Below are 21413 nucleotides of genomic sequence, written 5' to 3'. Positions count from 1 at the left end.
ATTAAAATTTTGAATTTCCAAGCTATAGCTCCTATAAACTCCAAATTTAGTAGAGGTCTTCTATATGTGATATAAAATGATCTAATAATGGATTTTACAACGAATCAACTCCATTAATGATCGTGGGGTGAGTGTTAACCATAAAAATCTTAATTTTCAAAATATAGCTTCTAAAAACTCTAAATTTGTTAGAAATTTTTTATCTCTTATGTAGAGATCATCTCAAAATGGATTTCAATAAAGTCTACTTCCGATAGAAATTGGTGGAGGTGGGTGTTAAAATCTAAAATTTTCATTTCCAAACTGTAACTTCTACAGACTCAAAATTCGGTGAGAATCTTCGTGTATGACGTCTATTTCAGTTAAGGGATTGCGGGGGCATTGATAATGAAAATTTCCCGTTTGTTAAATATAGTTCTTATAGACTCTAAATTTGGTAAAAATCTTCTACATGTGGTGTAGAAATAATCTAAGAGCGGATTTAACGACGAATCACACCCAATAAGGATTGCGAGGGTGGGTGTTGACACAAAAAAATCTTAATTTCCAAAATATAGCTTCTAAAAAGCTGTAAATTTGGTAAGAATCTTTTATTTGTCATGTAAAAATCATCTCGAATAGGATCTTACGAAGTTCCTCCCCCACATAGGAGTGCAGGAATGATAATTGTCAAAAAATTCATATTCTTTAAATACAGTTCCTACAAATATCAAATTTGATAGAATCTCAAGAGAAACAGACAAATACCGGGATGGCCTCCAAGTTCAACGGATTTAAATATTTTTCTTACTTTATAGTGATATTTTCACAACAATCGTCTCTTTGGCAGCGGCAAAAAAGTCATTGTAACGTTTCCAAAATTTAACATTACATATAGCTATTTAGTCAACGGACTAAGAATTTTACATACATTTTATTTTTGCTGATCACATAATTGATGAATTGTTCTCATTACGGAATTGCGAAAATGTAACAGATTAAAAGCATTGCATTTTCTAAACACATGAGATAAAAAAGAAATTTGAGATATAGAAAATATGAAAAAATAAATAGAAATAAAACATAAAATTTAATTTATTTCCTTTTCGATTCGCCCAGCGAAGCGGGCGGGAAACTGCTAGTATATATATATATATATATATATATATATATATATATATATATATATATATATATATATATATATTAATATAAGTATATACTGATATATATATAAGTATATACTTATATGTGTATATGTGTATATATACATATATGTGTATATATATACATATAAGTATATATGCGTGTATATACACATGCATAAAGGACTTCACACAGAATTAAATTATAAGAACTATTTCAAAATTAACAAATTTAAAACAATTTTCTTGAGTTGATTTTTTTAAATTCGTAATTTACATTTCATTTCAATTTTTTTTTTTTAACATTTCTGAGTATAATTATTAATTTAGATATTAAAAGCATAAAAAAAAAATAGTCGAAGATATTTTTATAAGGAATAATTTTTTTTGTAAGTATTTTTACAATTTAATATTTTATTCTTGGTAGTGATTGTTAGAATCAAAATCATTTATATTATAATAACTTACGATATTTTTCTTGTATCATATATTTTCCTGGTGGTTAAAATTACGTAATTTGATTAATATTTTCCTCGTTGGGAATTCCCGCATTAAAAGTTAACTTTTGATGAATTCATACGATATTTAAAAATTATCACGGATATTTTTTATACTTTATCAAAGTTTTCATATTAAAAGTTATCTCATAACAATAATGATCACATTAAATTTTAACACCGTTGATAAAACAGTTTGGTTGCCATGGACGCGCAAACAATAACAAATAATAAAATGTTAAGCGTGTTACAAACTTGTAAAAATCATAATATCAATAGTTTACGGAGAGTATTTACGAAAGAATTAATTTAATCAGTGAAAATAAATGTAGTGAATGATTAAAAATGACAGACGAAATAAAATTACAAGAAGCTGTGAAGAAAACGCAAGATTTACTCGGTAAATACATAAAAAAACCACCCCTTACTGACAAACTGTTAAGAAAACCCCCATTCCGTTTTATACATGACATGATAACGTCAATAATAAAAGAAACTGGATTTTTAAAAAATTTATACCGTGAAGACGAGTTAGTTAGTACAAATATCGCAGATAAAGAAGCAAAAATAGAATACTTGACAAAATTAATCGATGCTGTTAAATTAATAACCGCCAACAATGAACTCAGTGCCAGGCCGTCTAAAATAATTTCTGGTCAAGAACCAATAAAAACTAATGAATTATTTCACGCAATAGGAAGGGCTTTGGATAAAAAAGTGTCAAGTGATGAAGCTATTGAGCACTATAAAAATAATTTGACCAAAAAGAGTAAAGAAAAGACTTTAAAGAAAAAGAGCAGTTCGCCTGAAGTTAATTTGACAACGAGTAATGAAAAAATTAACGCAAAAAAGACAGTGAAGAAGTCTACTGATAGTAGAGTAGGTAGTAAGGAGAGTGAAAAGAAGAAAAGCTCGCAAACGAAGCCGTCTGGAGAATCGCGAAAACGAGACAATAGTATTGATAGAAAAACTGGTGATTCGAAATCAACGAAAGATAGCTTGAAGAAGAAAGAATCGACGCTTAAAAAAAAAGAAGTTGAGAAAAAACCGGAAAAACGAGTTAGAAGTAAAGAAACTTCTGGTTCGAAGAAAGAGGTGGCTTTACCGAAGACTACTGAAGAGCCAACTCAAGCACAAGATAAAAAAGATTCAATCATCACTGATTCTAAGGAAGAAACGAAGGATTTAGTTGAAGAAAAAGCTGGTGAAAGTTTGGATAATAATCTACAGGTAAATTCAACTGTCGAAAGTAATGCGGAAACAACTGAACCTGTTGTTGATAAGATAGAAGATATTGTGAAGGAAAATGCTGATAAAGCTGAGCCAGAACAAGAAACTAAGGTCCAAAGACTGAAAAAGCAAAGTAAATCTGTAGAATTGATTAACAATAAGGTAGAAGAAAACAAAAATTCAGGAATTGTAAAAACTTCTTCAGGATTTTTGAGGCCTCCTACGGCGAGACCACCTAGTGCGCGACCAGCAGCACCACGTATGCGGGGTAAAACGGATTTTATAATTAATACCAATGGAGCTAATCAAATAGCGGATATCAATGTTGCAGTGCAGAACTTTGATCTTAAAGAAGACGATTCTGAGGATATGGTTGTTGTTGAAACTACAATTAATGATGATAGTAGTTTACTGATTAGCAATGGTAATAATAATAATAATAATAATAATAATAATAACAATGCCGATTGGAATGATAAACAATTGACGCAAGAGCATGGTTATCTGGTGGCTCAAATACTGGAAACACAGCGTGAGTTAGTTAATGAGGATAATATTGAGTTGATACCGAATAAAATTGAAATTGAGTGGGAATCAGGTGTCAAAAAAGACCGTGATTTTGTTGCCAAAGAAATAGATAAATTACGGGGTACCATACAAAGTTTAACGCGAACAACTAATCCTCTAGGAAAACTATTCGATTTTTTACAAGAAGATGTTGAAATAATGCAACGAGAGTTACGTGATTGGCGAAACCAGTTCATTGAGATAAGAGAGCAGTTGATTGTTGAAAAGAGTAAAACGCTTAATGTATTGAAACCGCTTGAAGACTCATTGAACGAAGTCGAGAATAATATCAAGTCTCAAATGGAAAAAATTTATCAAACTAAGTCTAATGTTTTAAAAAACAATTTAAAAATTTCACGGTTACTCAGTGGTCAATAATTTATTGTTTGTTATTTTTAAATATATTGTATTTTTGTGCAATTAGTTGATTTGATTAAATTAAAAACAAAAAAAAATTGGTTTGTTTTAATTTTTTTTAACCTTCGCGCCAATGTCTTCGGTCAAATGCGCGTGCGCATTAATCATTTATTCAATATGGCGACAGATGAATTTTATTGGTAAAAAAAATTCTATCCAGACAGTTCCAGTGATTCATGGTTCATAATTTAGTAGTAAGTGTGACTAAAGTCTCAGTAATCAGTGATCTAATAGTTGATAATCATTGAAAGCATTAGAGTATCTATGGTTAATAACAAATAAAATAATTAATATATTAGTTTAAAGTATAATTATTAACAATAGGAGGGCGGGGTTTTTGATATAACAATATTAATAATTAATAATAATAGTTATTATTATAAATTTCTTTTTACACAATCGTGTAATGATAAATCGAAAGAATCACCACTCAGGAATTTACTTGTGACGATAATAAATTTAAAAACTTAATAAGTATGAGGAACTTTTGTTGAATGACTCATTTGCTTTATCGTTTTAGTACGTGAGCATTGCCCAATTGTTAATTTAAAAAATTTTATTTATTTTCCGTATCACATTTCATCGGTAAGTATTTATTTATTTGTATTTATTTTTTTTTGCTTTTATTATAAGTTTCTTTTATGATATATAAGACGGTAAAATTTTTTTTTACATTTAGTCATGATGTCAAACGTTAAGAATTTGGAGCAACAAATTGCAAGCTTGCAAATTGACAATGCCAATAATTCAAAGGAAATAAGTAGTCCAAGTGGTATTGCCGGTACAGTTAAACAAGTTAAAAAGATAGGACCTGCGGTACCACCAAAACCTAAAAAGTCGCAACCACAGGTTAGCTATAATTTTAATTAATTAATTTTTTTTTGTAATACTAACAATGATTCTGAAATCAGCAGACATCTGACAATTTCTTCTATTTTTATGACAAATTGAGTATAAAGAAAAAATATCGCATTACAGATGCCATAAGGGCGTATAAAATTTTTTTTTGCATTTCTGCACATTTCGGATGAAAATACATAGATTACCGAAAAAAAAAATTTTTATACGCCCTTATGGCTCTCGGTACCCACCTCGGATGCCATAAGGGCGTATAAAAAAAATTCTGTTACTTTTTCTAAGTCCAAGACAATTTTTAGTTAGGCGAAAATTTTTTTTTTGTATTTCTGCACGTTTCATACAAAAATGAATTGATTCCCAAAAAAAAATTTTTTTGATACGCCCTTATGGCATCCGAGGTGGGTCCCGGGAGCCATAAGGGCGTATTAAAAAAATTTTTTTTTGGGAATCAATTCATTTTTGTATGAAACGTGCAGAAATGCAAAAAAAAAATTTTTGCCTAACTAAAAATTTTCTTGGACAGAAAAAAAAAACAGAATTTTTTTTATACGCCCTTATGGCATTCGAAGTGGGTCCCGGAAGCCATAAGGGCGTATAAAATTTTTTTTTAGCATTTCTCCACATTTCGGACAAAACTACGTCGATTCCCGAAAAAAAATTTTTTACACGCCCTTATGGCTTTTCACCAGGACCTTTTGCCGGTATACGCCCTTATGGCATCTGAAACGCGATATTTTTTAAAAAATTGCACTTGGAATTCTTTTAAAATTATGGATGTGGAATTTTTTACTAAAAATTTTTTCATAATAATTTAGTTATAAAAATCCAAAAAAAGTTAAAAGATGTCTGTAAATTTCATGAAAATAAAATTAGCAGACATCTGACAATTTTCAGAAATTTTTTTATTAATAAAATTAAAAGAAAAAATTCTACATGTAGAACATTTTAAAAACTATACGTGCAATTTTTTAAAAATATTTTTTATTTCTTATTAAATTATTTAAAAAAAAAACTAAAAATTTTTTGTTGTCGGCTAATTTTAGTTTCATGAAAATTTCAGTATCACATAATAACATCAGATACCATTAGATTTTTAGAGGAAAAACACTTGTCGTTTTGTAGAAAATTCAATTTAAAAAAAAAAAATAAGAAATTAGTTTGTTTCAACTTCTCTGCAATTTACAGACATGTATTTTTTATAATAAGAAAATATTGGATATTTGAATTACTACTACTCAACATAAAAGAATAGTTGTAAAGAAAAAATTTACTTTAAATCTTTAAATCTGCTGGCACGCAAATTTATAAAAATTTTATTATCAAATATCTATTTAATACAGATGATAAAAAGTTTTATAAAAAAAAAATCGATTGAATAATCGACTTTTTTGAACTAAAATTTCAATAGATATCAATTTTGTTATAGTCAATAATAAACTAAATTACTAGTTTGAAATATTAGCAGCATTTTGATAAAATTCTAATAGTTATTTAAATGGTTTTTTTAACCTTGACCATTTTTAGCTCAGTGACATTCTATACTACTATTTTTTGTTTACTATTGTCAAGTGTTAAATTATCAAGTTATTATTTGCGAAAATAAATTACATTTTTATTGTTTCCAGGTACCGCAAAGTTATACCATAAAATCTCCATCAACACCATCATACAGTACTGTCTTAAACAATACCCAAATGAATGAAAAGATAAACAATTATTATGCAAATACACCACTGCCATACGTGCCGCCCAATACTGAAAAAAATGTTTTTACATCTGGATTATCATCACAGCCGCCATCAACATCACAGCCATTAATAACAACGAATTCAGCAAGAGCAGATGCTTGTAATTATTACAACAACGAAAATTTTTATCAAAATGACCATTTATACAGCAACGAAATAGAAAATTTCAATGGTAAACATACTGACATTAATAAAGTAAATAACAGTATTACCTTGAACCCTAGATATGATGATAAAAATTATTATTTAAATATTGGAGGTAATATTCCGGCACCTCAGGCGCCAGTTATGGTTGACAACAGATCAATACGCGCAACACGCAACGTTGTTTACAGCAATGTTGAACCAGCTGTACCGATACCTGTACCAATACCGATAAATTCAATAAAAGAAAAAGACATAATCTACAGTAACATCCAGTGGAATAAGCCAGAAAATACTTATTCAAACATAACAAATGCTCGTGGTAGGTTTATAAACGTTTGAAAGTATTTAATTGAGTCAATATTATTTATTATATTATTTAATTAACTTACAGATGATTTACCACCGCCACCAGAGCCTACGGAATATATTTCATGTGTGCCTGGTTCATTTCCACCTCCTCCCGAAGAATTGCCGCCACCACCAAGTCCCGTATCATCAAGTTACAGTGAATTACGTCGTGCAACTTATGATCCTCATCACCAAACAGATTATCAACCAGATCATCACCATCATCATCACCATGACTATCCAAATGACATTTACGGACCAAGTTCGCAGTCAAGCTCAACATATGAATCAATATATGAGCCAATAAATCCACGGCCACCTTCACAATTGTCTTGTAATTATTCCATGTACTCCGGGTATGGATCAGCAAGTACACAGCCCCCAGGTAAAGTGTCTCCCGTAAAAGAAGTTGATACTCTAACAGATTTACTAGTACAGGGTATGGAAGACAACCAAGATGACAGTGATATCTATGGAATTTGTGCACATTGCGGAAAAAAAGTAGAAGGTGAAGGTACTGGCTGCTCAGCAATGGATAAAGTATTTCACATCGATTGCTTCTGCTGCTTTGTCTGTCGCGTAAATTTACAAGGCAAACCTTTCTACTCTCTTGAGGGCAAGCCTTACTGCGAGGAAGATTATTTGAATACTTTGGAAAAATGTTGCGTCTGTACTAGACCTATTCTAGATCGCATTTTGCGTGCAACTGGAAAACCTTATCACCCGTCTTGTTTTACTTGCGTTGTCTGTGGGCAAAGTTTGGACGGAATTCCTTTTACTGTAGACGCTACTAATCAAATACACTGTATTCAGTGCTTTCACAAAAAGTTCGCTCCACGTTGCTGTGTTTGTAAGCTGCCGATTATGCCCGAGCCAGGACAGGATGAAACTGTTAGAGTTGTAGCTCTTGATCGCAGTTTTCATATTCAGTGCTACAAATGTGAAGACTGTGGACTTCGTTTGTCTTCTGATGCTGAGGGTAGTGGCTGCTATCCACTTGATGATCACGTTCTTTGTAAAAGCTGTAATGCTAAACGTGTGCAGGCACTTACTTCTCACATGACTACTGAACTATAATAATTTAATCTTCAAGGTGCCATATTTTAATAATTTTTTTATATTGATAATAATTAGAATAGTTTATGAGTCGATGAACATTCCACTAGTTTTTATTTCTATTTTTTAATTTTAAAGTACTGAATAATACTTATGAGCATATATATATTAATAAAAAAACATTTTATTAAGAATATTGGATGAAATGATAATCAAAAAAAAATTTGAAATTTTTAAATTATCAATTGTTAGAAAACAATTTTTAAAACTGTTTTCATATAGGTATATAAACTTAAAATTTTTATAAGTTTTAATTAATATTAGTTCTTTAAACAAAGTAATTAGAAAAATTTACAACTAAAATATAGTATAGGTTTAAAAAAGACCATTGTCTAATTATAAACTTTATATGTGGTTGAGAGTAATAAGAAATATTTGCATTTATTTCTTAAATGAAAAATTGACTGTTGAATGAACAAGCATCAATATAATTATTATAATTACTCAAACTTATAGAAATATCTATTGTGATAAATAAAATATCGCGTAACTAATGTCAAACGAGCGTATAATAAAATTAATTTTCTCTCCAATCTGAAAAAGTAAAAAAAAAAATTTGGTGAAAAAATGCAAAAAAATTTTTTTCGACGTACGCCCTTTTGATTTTAAGAAAAAACAATTCTAAAGCCAAAAGGGCGTATATGGAAAAATGGCCAAAATAGCTTCTAAGAGTTCAAAACGTCAAAATCGAATAAAATATTAATTTTTGGAAATTGAATTGAAAATACTAACACATCCCAATTTTTTGAAGTTTGTAATTTTTCGTACTTTTTGAATTTTCATTGAAAAAATTTGAAATAAAATTTTTAACTTCTCGTTAAAAAAATCGAAACCATCAATAAATTGGGCTGTGGCTTAGAAAAGCTTAATGAGGACTGTAAGACTCCGTTATATATAACAACGAATTGAAATCTAGCTGTAAAAGCTCATTATTCAATACCACATAATCCAAGTTTTTATTAAAATTAAACGGATTCTGACAAATTCGATTCATTAGTTTGACCCTAATCTTGAATAAAAAATTGATTTTTGGAAATTGAACTGAAAATACTGTCACAACCCAATTTTGGCAGTCTTGGATTTTTTTTTAACGAAAAATTAAAAATTTTATTTCAAATTTTTTCAATGAAATTTCATAAAATAAAAAATACTAAAAATTGAAAACTTAAAAAAATTGGGATATGTGAGTGATTTCCATTCCATTTCTAAAAATTAATTTTTCATTAGATCTCGACGTTTTGAGATCATTAGAATTTATTTTTAATATTTATTCATATACACTTTTTTGGCTCAAAACATTTTTTTTCTTAAAGACAAAAGGGCGTATGTCGAACAAAAAACTTTTTTGCATTTTTTAACCACATTTTTACTTTTGTACATTCCCAAGTTGATTGGAAAAAACAAATTTTTATACACCCTTCGACATTAGCAACGCAATATGATTCTTGAATATTTGTAACCACTAACTGATATGATATAAACTAGTATATAATATTTGTTTTCGTTCAAATTTTTTGCAATATATCTTTATTGAAATTTGTAATTGATATTATCGACGTGTATCGCTTTGTATTTAAAATTTAATAAATAAATAGAATTTTATCATTCAACACTATAGTAATTATTGAATTATTATTTAGGATATCATAAATTTTAAGAATGATTTAGGCGATCAACCGAACATGTGTGGAAAAAAATACGTAAAAATATTTTTCAACATGATAAACAGAATTTATTGAAGGCCTATAATTGTGATTTTCTATCTTGATTTTTAATATGACTTTTCTATACAATTTGCAAACGATATGAATTACAAAAAAAAAGTGTATCACTGATCAGGAAGGAGACGAGCGAACTCTTGGATTTTATGATAGGATAACTTTTTAAAACACTATAAAGTAAAAAAACAACGTAAATATATGCATTTAGTTATGATTATTTTATTGATGCATCAAATACAAATCCATTATCCGTTAAGTATGATCATTCGTTATTTTTATATTCTTAGTCTTTAGGATCATGAACAAATAAATTGTGATCCGAAACGCTGTTGCCTTTGCCAATCAAGCGCATTCTTGTTAATGCATTGACCATTACAACATTCTCTACCTTCCAGGCACTAAATGATCAATAATAATAATAATAAGGATAATAATAATAATAATAATAATAATAATATTTATTATATTAGTGATTATTATACAAAATTCAGTTGTTTATTCATAAATATCTAAATAAAGATAGTTACCTCGCTGCCGGTAGGTCTACAGGATTGTACAAAGATGAATTGCGTCAGTGACATGATCATCAGGACAGCCATTAACCCAAGAAGTAATTTGGACATTTTTTATCGTAATTTGATTAAGTTCACCTAGATAGTTGAATTATAAATTAAAAAACAGATGTTCAGGATGAAAACGATGAATTTTTATTTATGAAACCCTATTGAAGAGAGTATAATCATAGAAAAAGTACTTACTCGAAAAAAATTATTGAATTTGATGTTGTCTTCGGAGCGACAATGAAACCAATGGATAAAAATTTGTTATTTTGAAGGCTATTTAAACGAAATCGTTATCGATAAAAGTTTTTTCGAGCCAATCAAATTGTTTGAAACTGTGAACAAAAAACTAAGCAAACGAAATGTATTAAATACGTTAGTAACTAGTAATACCAATAATAAATAATTTTTTCAATACATTCACAGGCAAGATAATAACTCTATTCTTTACTTCTCTACTTGTAAATATATTTACACTAAATAATTATCTATATTATTAAGAGAATAAGCAAAATTTTGTGGCCAGTGTATTTATATGATAAAATGGGTTTTTATGATTAAATTTGGTATCGTTGGAAAAGTCTTGACCTGAAGTTATGCATTTTCATGGTTTCATATCATTCTCACCAATAGTCAATTTATGATGATAAATATTTAGGCTGCATTCGAAAATACTTTTTCTCTAGATACATAATTAAGAAATGACCGTGTATCGTGTGAATTATTGCCATTTTTAAAGATATAAGCTCACCCCGACATTACACTCATCGAGACCTTTCATTTGAGTATCCACATCAATTTTTCGTATATTTATATATATTATTTATATGTATATGTGAAAAATATATCAAAATGCATGTGGGTACTCAAATGAATGCTCTTGATGAATGTAACATCGGGATGAGCTTATATCATTAACAACGTCAATAGTTAAGAAAGTACAGTGCATTTTAACAAAAATCATTATTTATTAAAGCAACATTTTATTTATTTATAGTTCTCAAGTCACGGCAGTCACGTAGTGACTGAAAGGTTGCTAGTATTCTTTATTAAATTTATTTCTAAACAAGACTATCTCTAAATAACTCTATTCTTAAATATCTCTATGCATGATAGACAATTCTAATTATTTACAATTTTTTCAATTCTTAAATATCTCTATCCTCAAATAATTTTATTCGTAAATTAACTTGTCTTGAAATTTATCTATTCTATGCAACATAGATATCGTCATGGCGACCCCAGGAACCCAACACTATCTCAAGATTTATTTTAGTATTATATGTATTATTTAAATTGTTTATTTAGTTAACTGTGTTTAAAGTGTGTTTTATTATTTTTGTTATTCGTGTGACGCACCCGGCGAATTGGGTATGTTATGCCGGCTGAGCCGGCGTAGGAGGGCATTAAAGAGCCGAAATTTATTGTTTATTTATATCTTTTGTCATTGTTTTTTTTTAAATGGTTAACTAAAGACCATATATAGGTATAAACCTATATGAAATTTGGAATTTTGCCGATAAAATCCGACGAAGGAAAATTATTTTGCCCCGCGCATATCGTTTTTTGGGCATAACGAGGATTGTTTATTACAATTATTGTTGAGTAATTATTATTTATGTTTAATTTTGGTATGCGCTAAATGTCCGCCAGGATAGGCTCGAATTTTGGAGAATCCAAAATCGTAAGAATTGGACTGGAGAACGCCGTGTAAATTATTTTAGTGCACCGTAGGATGGCTGTAAGAACGCCAAAATTATTCTAAGTCCCCGGGCAAAAATTAGTGAGGGAAATAATTTTGTGCAAAATTAATTATTGAAAATGAAATTTCGAAATTAAAAACTTAGAATTAATTGACGTTTTTCGAGCTTCCAAACCTGGCGATAGGTGTCTAAAACGATCTTTCCGTTTCGTTGCAAGTGACTTTTTGGAAAAATGATAGTCCCAAATTTATCGCGGAAAAGGCATCCAGTACCACTGAGATGATTTTCCCTGTGGAGGCTATCCAGAAGGGAAAAACGCTAAGGAACTCAAGTTACCCAGAGTACGACTGTACCAAGGTAAGTGGAGCTCATCTCTTAAGGGTATTACGGACTCCCCGTACTCCGACCTTCTGTCAGGGTGCGGCAGGTGATCATAGTCGAGTAGGAGGGATCGAGCTGGAGGCTATCCTCTCGATCTTTGGGGACGGCGATTAGGAGGTCGAGGAAGTCGGCTAGATACCTCGACTTCGGGGACCTGGGTGGCAGCACCGCGGGAGAAGGGAGTTGGAGACTATCCTCTCGTTTCTCCGGGGGAATCCCGAGTAGGAAATTGACCCGCTAGCGCCGCGAACTGGAGAACGCGATTTTTGGAAACCCCCAGACGGTCGGTAAAACAGAAAATGATCACACCAAAAAATTGGACACCGGGGCCACCGCATCGCTCATCTCTCAACGCACCTGGGATTTGATCCGTCGCGAGCGACTCCACGTCGAATTCAATCCGGCCCAGACAAAAGGGACTACCTTAGGGAACCATGTGATACAAACCATGGGAAAAGCCTGGGTCCACGTTTTGGTTGAGGACCGGCCCTACACTCTACCCTTCCATGTTGTCCCTGCCTACGCCAGTGACATGCTCCTGGGCATGGACAATCTTGGGACATTAGGCTACTGGCTGATCCGAGAACTAGAGGCTTTCGACGCAGTAGAACTAACCTACGATCTCGAGACCGCGCAGCACGAGATAAAAGGGTGGTTACGGATAGACGAGGGGATTAAAGGACCCGCACGGTGCGCGACGCACCGAATCAAGGTAAAACCCGGCACCAAACCGATCAAAACACGATACTTCCCAAAGAACCCGAGGATGCAGGAGATCATGAACCGCGAAGTCGATCAAATGCTCAAGGAGGGAGTCATCGAACCCTCCAACAGCCCGTGGAATTCGCCGGTGGTCCTGATCCAAAAGAAATCCCGCAAATATCGGTTCTGCGTGGATTTTCATAGAGTAAATGAGGTCTCCGAGAAGGACGCATTTCCGATCCCCCACGTAAACGCATCACTGGACAAACTCCGGCGAGCCAAGTACATTAGTACCATCGATCTGAAGAGCGGCTACTGGCAGATCCCTCTTGAGGTCAATAGCAAACCAATCACCGCTTTCATGGTCCCGGATCGAGGCCTGTTCCAGTTCAAGGTAATGCCTTTCGGGCTGCATTCAGCCCGCGCAACGTTTCAGCGCGCGATGTACGACGTAGTAGGCGCGGATCTGGAACCCCACGTGGTCGTATACCTGGACGACATAATCGTCATCAGTGAAACGCTCGACCAACATATGGAGATCCTGGGCAAAGTGATGGAACGTTTACGCGCCGCGAACCTCAAAATTAACCACGAGAAAAGTCGTTTCCTAGAAAGGAGCACGATATAACTGGGACACGTGATTGACAAGGACGGCATCCGGACTGACCCCGAAAAAGTACGAGCGATCACCGAGATCGAACCACCACGAGACCCGAAGGGGCTGCGCAGATTCCTGGGGATGATATCGTGGTATCGAAGATTCCTTCCCTTCTGTGCGGAACTGACCAAACCCCTGACATCGCTTCTCCAGAAAAGAAAACGCTGGAGGTGGGGCGAAACGGAACAACGCGCGTTCGAGAAGCTCAAAGACAGCTTAAAGACGGCGCCAGTGCTGGCAGCACCCGACTTTTCGAAGCGGTTTAGTCTACAAACGGACGCCAGCGACATAGGCATTGGTACCGTGCTCACGCAGGAACAGGATAATCAGGAACGGGTCATCGCATACACCAGCCGCACGCTAAACAAAGCCGAGCGCAACTATACCGTGACCGAGAAGGAGTGCTTGGCTGTCGTCTGGGCGATCCAGAAGCTAAGACCCTATCTCGAAGGCTACGAGTTTTCGGTAATTACGGACCACCAGTCGTTGAAATGGCTGCGAACGATGGAAAGTCCCTGTTCGAGCGCCAAAAATTTGTAACGGGTAAAATTGGTGATAAGAGGGATTTTTGCCCCTTTTATTATCTAATTAACTAAATTAACCCGAGTCCAGTTTCCATGATCCAAAAATCCTAGAATAGACCGTACTAGACAATATTAATCAATCCCCGGCTCGAATTTAGAGCTCGCCGATGTTCAGGGTCAGAAAGGGGATTCTCCAAATAAACCATAACAAAACGTAATAGAAGAAACAATAGCAATCTTTTATTTAGTAACAATAATTAAACATCGTGGTGAAAAGAAAAACCTTCTATCACCTTTACAAAATGGTAGACACACTCATTCGTCCAAATCCACACTTCCCGGGGTTTTCTGTTTTACCGACTGATTGCAAAACAGGAACCTACTTACCGGTTTTTTTAATACGATCACTTTCTGTTATACCGACCTATGGTACAATGGGAATACCCCTTACCGATTTTTTGGTGTTATTATTTTCTGTTTTACCGACCGTCTGGGGGTTTCCAAAAATCGCGTTCTCCAGTTCGCGGCGCTAGCGGGTCAATTTCCTACTCGGGATTCCCCCGGAGAAACGAGAGGATAGTCTCCAACTCCCTTCTCCCGCGGTGCTGCCACCCAGGTCCCCGAAGTCGAGGTATCTAGCCGACTTCCTCGACCTCCTAATCGCCGTCCCCAAAGATCGAGAGGATAGCCTCCAGCTCGATCCCTCCTACTCGACTATGATCACCTGCCGCACCCTGACAGAAGGTCGGAGTACGGGGAGTCCGTAATACCCTTAAGAGATGAGCTCCACTTACCTTGGTACAGTCGTACTCTGGGTAACTTGAGTTCCTTAGCGTTTTTCCCTTCTGGATAGCCTCCACAGGGAAAATCGTCTCAGTGGTACTGGATGCCTTTTCCGCGATAAATTTGGGACTTTATCATTTTTCCAAAGTCACTTGCAACGAAACGGAAAGATCGTTTTAGACACCTATCGCCAGGTTTGGAAGCTCGAAAAACGTCAATTAATTCTAAGTTTTTAATTTCGAAATTTCATTTTCAATAATTAATTTTGCACAAAATTATTTCCCTCACTAATTTTTGCCCGGGGACTTAGAATAATTTTGGCGTTCTTACAGCCATCCTACGGTGCACTAAAATAATTTACACGGCGTTCTCCAGTCCAATTCTTACGATTTTGGATTCTCCAAAATTCGAGCCTATCCTGGCGGACATTTAGCGCATACCAAAATTAAACATAAATAATAATTACTTAACAATAATTGTAATAAACAATCCTCGTTATGCCCAAAAAACGATATGCGCGGGGCAAAATAATTTTCCTTCGTCGGATTTTATCGGCAAAATTCCAAATTTCATATAGGTTTATACCTATATATGGTCTTTAGTTAACCATTTAAAAAAAAATAATGAAAAAAGATATAAATAAACAATAAATTTCGGCTCTTTAATGCCCTCCTACGCCGGCTCAGCCGGCATAACATACCCAATTCGCCGGGTGCGTCACACGAATAACAAAAATAATAAAACACACTTTAAACAAAGTTAACTAAATAAACAAATTAAATAATACATATAATACTAAAATAAATCTTGAGATAGTGTTGGGTTCCTGGGGTCGCCATGACGATATCTATGTTGCACCCCTCTTTCCTGGCAAAGAAAAGAGGTGAGGTTACTTGCATCTTTTCGTCAATTCTTCTACTAGATCGTGGGCTGTTTTTCCCAGCGGTTTAATCCGGGGTTCCGTACGGTTCCGGTACTGCGTCACCTTGAAAAGACGCAGTGCGGTATTGTAAGCCGTGAAAGTTGCCCTCCTGGTGCTTTGTCTGCGCCGGATACTGTCGAGCGGCGTCAGCGCGGCGAGCATCCATTCCAGTGCGGTCTGGAGGTGTTTTGGAGGCGCAAACCGGTCGCCGGGGAGTGCCTCGAACTGCTCCGGTTACTCCGCCAGTAACGGTGCATCGTCGTAGGTCAGCCAGGCTGCAGTACGGTGTATGATCTGGCGCACCGATTTGCAGTGGGGTTCCTCCAAATTGGCTCTCCGCTGTGGACTGCGCTGGTGTGGACCCAGATTGGAGACATCCTCCCTGGCTAATGGGCGTTTGGCCAGTCCCACCATCAGTCGGTGAAACAGAAAACCCCGGGAAGCGCGGATTTGGACGAATGAGTGTGTCTACCATTTTGTATAGGTGATAGAAGGTTTTTCTTTTCACCACGATGTTTAATTATTGTTACTAAATAAAAGATTTCTATTGTTTCTTCTATTACGTTTTGTTATGGTTTATTTGGACAATCCCCTTTCTGACCCTGGACATCGGCGAGCTTTAAATTCGAGCTGGGGATTGATTAATATTGTCTAGTACGGTCTATTCTAGGATTTTTGGATCATGGAAACTGGACTCGGGTTAATTTAGTTAATTAGATAATAAAAGGGGCTAAAATCCCTCTTATCACCAATTTTACCCGTTACATCTAAATAGGTTTTATATCTAAATAAGTATATCTTTAAATATCTCTATTCCTAAATAATCTTCGAGCATTGAGTTAATTTTTGAGCTCTAATTAAAAAAATAAATTTTTTTCAGCGTTCGATTAAACGACGGGTAATCATAAAATAATCATTTTTGTAAATTTTTATTTATTTTTTGCTGAAAAAATGTAAGATAATAAATTTAATAAGTAATTTTTTCTGTTTAAATTAAAAAAAATCGGATTTCTATCTTTAGATCTAAGTTCAAAGGAACTTTGATAAATATTCCCGAGAGGATATTTTTTTTTTAAGTGAATTGGTTTTAGAAAATTAAATTATCATAAGTAATTAATATCTAGTTTACTTAACAAATATCTAATTTGATGTTTATCATTTAATTTAACGTCTAAAATCATTTAAAAATTTAAAAAGCTTGATAGTAAAACTTTTTTTAGCTTTCGAGGGTAGAAACTTTATTTATTATGACATTTGAATCACGAATTTAATATTCTTCTCAACGTTAATTATTTTCTCTATGATTTAACAAAAAGTTAAAAATTTTAAAATAAAACAAAATGTTTTTGGTCAATAAGTTATTGGGGATTTCCAAAATGTAAAAAAAAAAATTTGGTTGTCTGTAAAGTCGGTTTACGGACGATAGTTTTACGTGATAACGTCATAAAGAAACATTGATGAAAAATTGCATACTTTTATGAATTGAATTGAATTATTATCACTGAATTATCATTATTTTGTATTTAAAAATTATGAATTTTTTAAAATTATTTTAACAAAAAAAAGGACTTATTGATACATTGTTAATCAAAAATTGATACAATAATTTGATAATTGATATGATTATTATTATTTATAATTAATATTAATTATTTTATTAATTTATTACTTTTTTATTATTAATTATTTTATTAATTTATCGTTTATAATTATTATTAATTTATTTATTTATAATTGATATTATTTATTAACAATTATTAATATTATCAACAATACTATAAATCTGAATTTTTTTATTGGCTGTCCAGTCTATTGCACGAATTTTTTTTAACTAATTATTTATCTAATAATTTATAATATCGTTCGCCTGTATTTCCTACAGGCATAAACGATTTTAAAATTCGTATATAAATTTGTCATTAAAGGTAAATTTGACTGAAAAAATAATTCGGACGGTCCAGACCAGGAATCGAACCTGGATCTTTTGGTATCGCGCCAACTGCTCTTCCCTTAAGTCAAGTAAATAGAATTAAAGTTCGTAGTCCGTCATTAAGAGGTGACTGAATGGTAATTCTGGACAGTGTCTCGGATAGCTTACCATTTATGTATTTGTTACCTATAATTTTTTTCCATATAAAGAATCAATTGCTTTAGAATTTTTTTGGAGAATCAAATTTTCTTTGAAAATACAATAGTATAAATTATTTTACTACAATGAAAATAAAATAGGCGATAATTAGTCTTTAAGTGTTAAAATTAAGATTAAAATTTTAGTAATATTCTTAAGAATAATTTTTTTGAAGATCTTGACCGATGCCTGATGATCGTAATTAGAGAAAATGAAATTACAGTCAATGATCTCTGTATTTGACTCGCCCGTACAGGACCATTCTCTGTATTTGACTCGTCCTTGTCCATAACAGCTGTGTAAAATCGTCAAATACAGAGGAAGAATGTGGTCAAATACAGAGAGCGTCGACTGTAGTAAAATTTTTTGGCGCCGTCTACATTATGGAGGGTAGAGATATCTCTACCCTCCATAGTCTACATATAATGGATATACTATAGTATACTAAGAAAACAGTTCATTTAAATGAAATGAGGCTCGTTAACTATGAATAAATTTCTTTTTTAAATATCACAAGAAATATTTATTTGATACAAATAAATTGATTTATTTGAGACAAAGTTACAGTATATTTGAATGAAATCCAGATTTGTTTATAGTTAACAAATATTTCTTAGGTGCTAACAATGATATATTTCAACCAAATCAGATTTGTTAATTTTAAATAAATGGTATGTTTGAATATACTTAAAGCAATGATTTTTAGTTTTAGGTTAGGAAAGTAGTAAAAGTAGACATATCGAACGTTTGGAGTTAAATGGGCACTTCTTTTGGAATTATTAATTATACTGTAATTAACAATAATACTAAAGTTAGTCGACGTTTTTAATTTTTAATTTTTTTATTTATTTATTAAATTTGAACTAGAAAATATTTTTTAAAAATTGCATTTATAATTTTTCAAGATTTTTAATAAAAAATTTCTTTTGTAACAATTTTTTCAATAAAAAAAATTCTAAAAATATTTAGATTTCGACTAACTTAATTTTCATAAATTAACAGACATCTGTCAATTTTCAGGACTTTTATAATAATAAAATTTTAATTAAAAAATTCCATGTCTAAAAATTAAAAAAAAATTGCAAGTGCAAATTTTTTTTTTAAATATGTTTTTTATCATTGACCTGTAATAAAAATTTAAAAAATTGACAGATGTCTGCTAACTTCAGCATCATAATTATTAATGTCTATTATAGTTAACTATTCCAATACATATATTTGTCTAAGCATATATATATATATATATATATATATATATATATATATATATATATATATATATATATATATATATATATATTTTTATTTTATTTATTTCTATAAAAATTAAACAAACACATTTGTAAAATGAGTTAATTCTCATTATTTACTTTTTACAAATCACGTCGAAAAATAACAGTGGCGACCGCAGCGGCACCAGGCATAATTTACTTAAAGTGAGAATTGTTAATAGTTAACAAATCTTTATTTGAATGAAATAAATGAGTCGATTCAGTTAAATAAACCAAAACGAAGTAGTATTTGATTCAAAGTAATATATATTTGAATGGAAGAAATTTGTTAACATTAAATACATATTTTTAATTTATTTCAAATAAATCTGCGCATTTGAGCGAAACAAACTGTTTTCTCAGTGTAGTTATACTAGACTCTATCCCTGATTAAGAGAAGCGACTATCATAGATTATCTGAAAGTAAAGTATATGTCTATAAGTTGAAACACTAAATTTTTTTTTAATTTAAAAATTTAATTATTTAGACCATTAAACCTCGCAGATAAGAAATAATCGCCTAAACTTCTAAAAATTAGGGTTCGCTGCTCTGGGATAAGATAATATATAAGATCTTATATATTATCTTACTCTGGGATATTCCGCTCCCGTGAACCAATGAGTGTCTTTGTCTTTAGATGATTTTATTAGTTTGAGACAGAAGTTCTCACGCGTGCCAGTTAATTTATTTTACTTACTTACAAATTTTAACTGCAACGATGACCCTTCGTCTTTGATTGACCCTTTGGCAGGTTGTAGATAGATAGTCGTAGTAAATAGATAGGTGAATAGTGGTAGTTTAGTAATAGTGTATAGCGGTGATAACAATAAACTTAACTTTATTACACAAAATAAGCACTTTTAATATAAACTTGTGGTATTTCGGTTATGTAATTTAACAAAATATTTATAGGGATAGAATAATTAAACTTAGTGTTATAAATAATTGAACAATAGTAATAAACGTGGTGAATAATCACCTAATGCAAAAATAATAAAATTAATAGAAGTAATATAAAATATTTCTGATAATTAGTATTAAACTATTAATAGAATTTTAGTAGGTTTTAGTAGTAAGTTTTATAAATTTTGGTGAGTAATCACCTAATAGTGATAATAGTGGTATAGTAGTAAATTGACTAAGAAATATCAAACGTGGTGGTTGACACCGGGGGATAGATCGAAGTGTCGATCAATGCTCAGGTTTTGAGGCTCGTAGCTGATTTTCCCCTCCTCGTATAGTCTTGTGACGTCACGGGGGCTACACATTAATTTAGCTATAGTGTCGATATAGTCAAAGTACTATAATTTAGTCGTTTCAAATGGTTCTTAGAAACTGTTAATCATTTTGTTTAATTAGGGATCAGACTAATCCGAATTTGGTTAAAATAGTAGTCTAGACGCAACAATAATTTTTCCCGTAATTTTAAGGGTAATGAATTACATATTTAAAATTTTAGTAGTAATTGTTTAGATGTGTGGCTCCATTTTTCGTTCATTCAAAAAATTAAAAAATTGAGATTTCGATGAATTTTTTTTTCTATTTCATTCTTTGTCACAGCGAGTTATGAATTTTTTTTATGAATAATAGACAAACTTTTTATTTCTTTTTTTTTTCATAGTTAAAAATCAAAAAATACCTCCTTGTAACATCATATTTTTTTCCTTTCAGATCATAAAAAAATAAACAATAAAAAAAAATGTCATAATGGAATCGTTTTTTATGAATTTTCAGGAATTTTATACATTTTTAAGTTCGATTAATGATTAATCGGTACTGCAATAATGTTTGAAATTGTAAAAATCGTGAAAAATTGCCGCATGACTTCAAAATCGTTAATCAAACGTCAAAATTTACAAATTTTTCAAAAGTTTATAGAAAATGTTCAAATTGTGATACCATGAAACATTTTTTTCATCATATCTGTAAGGTAAAAGCCCTAGTAGCTGCTCGTGTACTAGTACATGATCACTACATGTAGGACTTGTATATCTACATTTGTGAATG

At 32.0% G+C, this 21413-nt stretch overlaps 2 protein-coding genes and 1 long non-coding RNA gene across 4 annotated transcripts; 2 read left to right on the top strand and 1 right to left on the bottom strand.

The window, feature by feature from the left end:
* Positions 1-1780: 1780 nt before the first annotated feature.
* Positions 1781-3811, top strand: LOC123269155 (TRAF3-interacting protein 1). The gene has a single exon (XM_044734728.1). The coding sequence runs from the start codon at positions 1967-1969 to the stop codon at positions 3794-3796; it is 1830 nt and encodes a 609-aa protein (XP_044590663.1). The 5' UTR covers positions 1781-1966; the 3' UTR covers positions 3797-3811.
* A 158-nt stretch (positions 3812-3969) lies between these two features.
* LOC123269156 (lipoma-preferred partner homolog) lies at positions 3970-8028 on the top strand. Its single transcript, XM_044734729.1, has 4 exons — positions 3970-4420; positions 4515-4684; positions 6319-6907; positions 6980-8028. The coding sequence occupies exons 2-4, from the start codon at positions 4517-4519 to the stop codon at positions 8011-8013; spliced, it is 1791 nt and encodes a 596-aa protein (XP_044590664.1). The 5' UTR covers positions 3970-4420; positions 4515-4516; the 3' UTR covers positions 8014-8028.
* Positions 8029-9970: 1942 nt separating this feature from the next.
* On the bottom strand, positions 9971-20409 carry LOC123269250. 2 transcript variants are annotated; one of them, XR_006510356.1, is made up of 4 exons: positions 20104-20409; positions 10532-10682; positions 10301-10423; positions 9971-10171 (listed from the first exon to the last, which is right to left on the bottom strand). It is a non-coding gene; the product is annotated as an uncharacterized LOC123269250 (long non-coding RNA). The 2 variants fall into 2 exon arrangements; XR_006510357.1 differs by having other exon boundaries at positions 20108-20407.
* Between the last annotated feature and the right edge of the window lie 1004 nt (positions 20410-21413).

The sequence above is a fragment of the Cotesia glomerata genome, linkage group LG7 (genome assembly GCF_020080835.1).
Source record: "Cotesia glomerata isolate CgM1 linkage group LG7, MPM_Cglom_v2.3, whole genome shotgun sequence".
Taxonomy (NCBI): domain Eukaryota; kingdom Metazoa; phylum Arthropoda; class Insecta; order Hymenoptera; family Braconidae; genus Cotesia; species Cotesia glomerata.
This window is presented reverse-complemented; position numbering and strand designations above follow the sequence as displayed.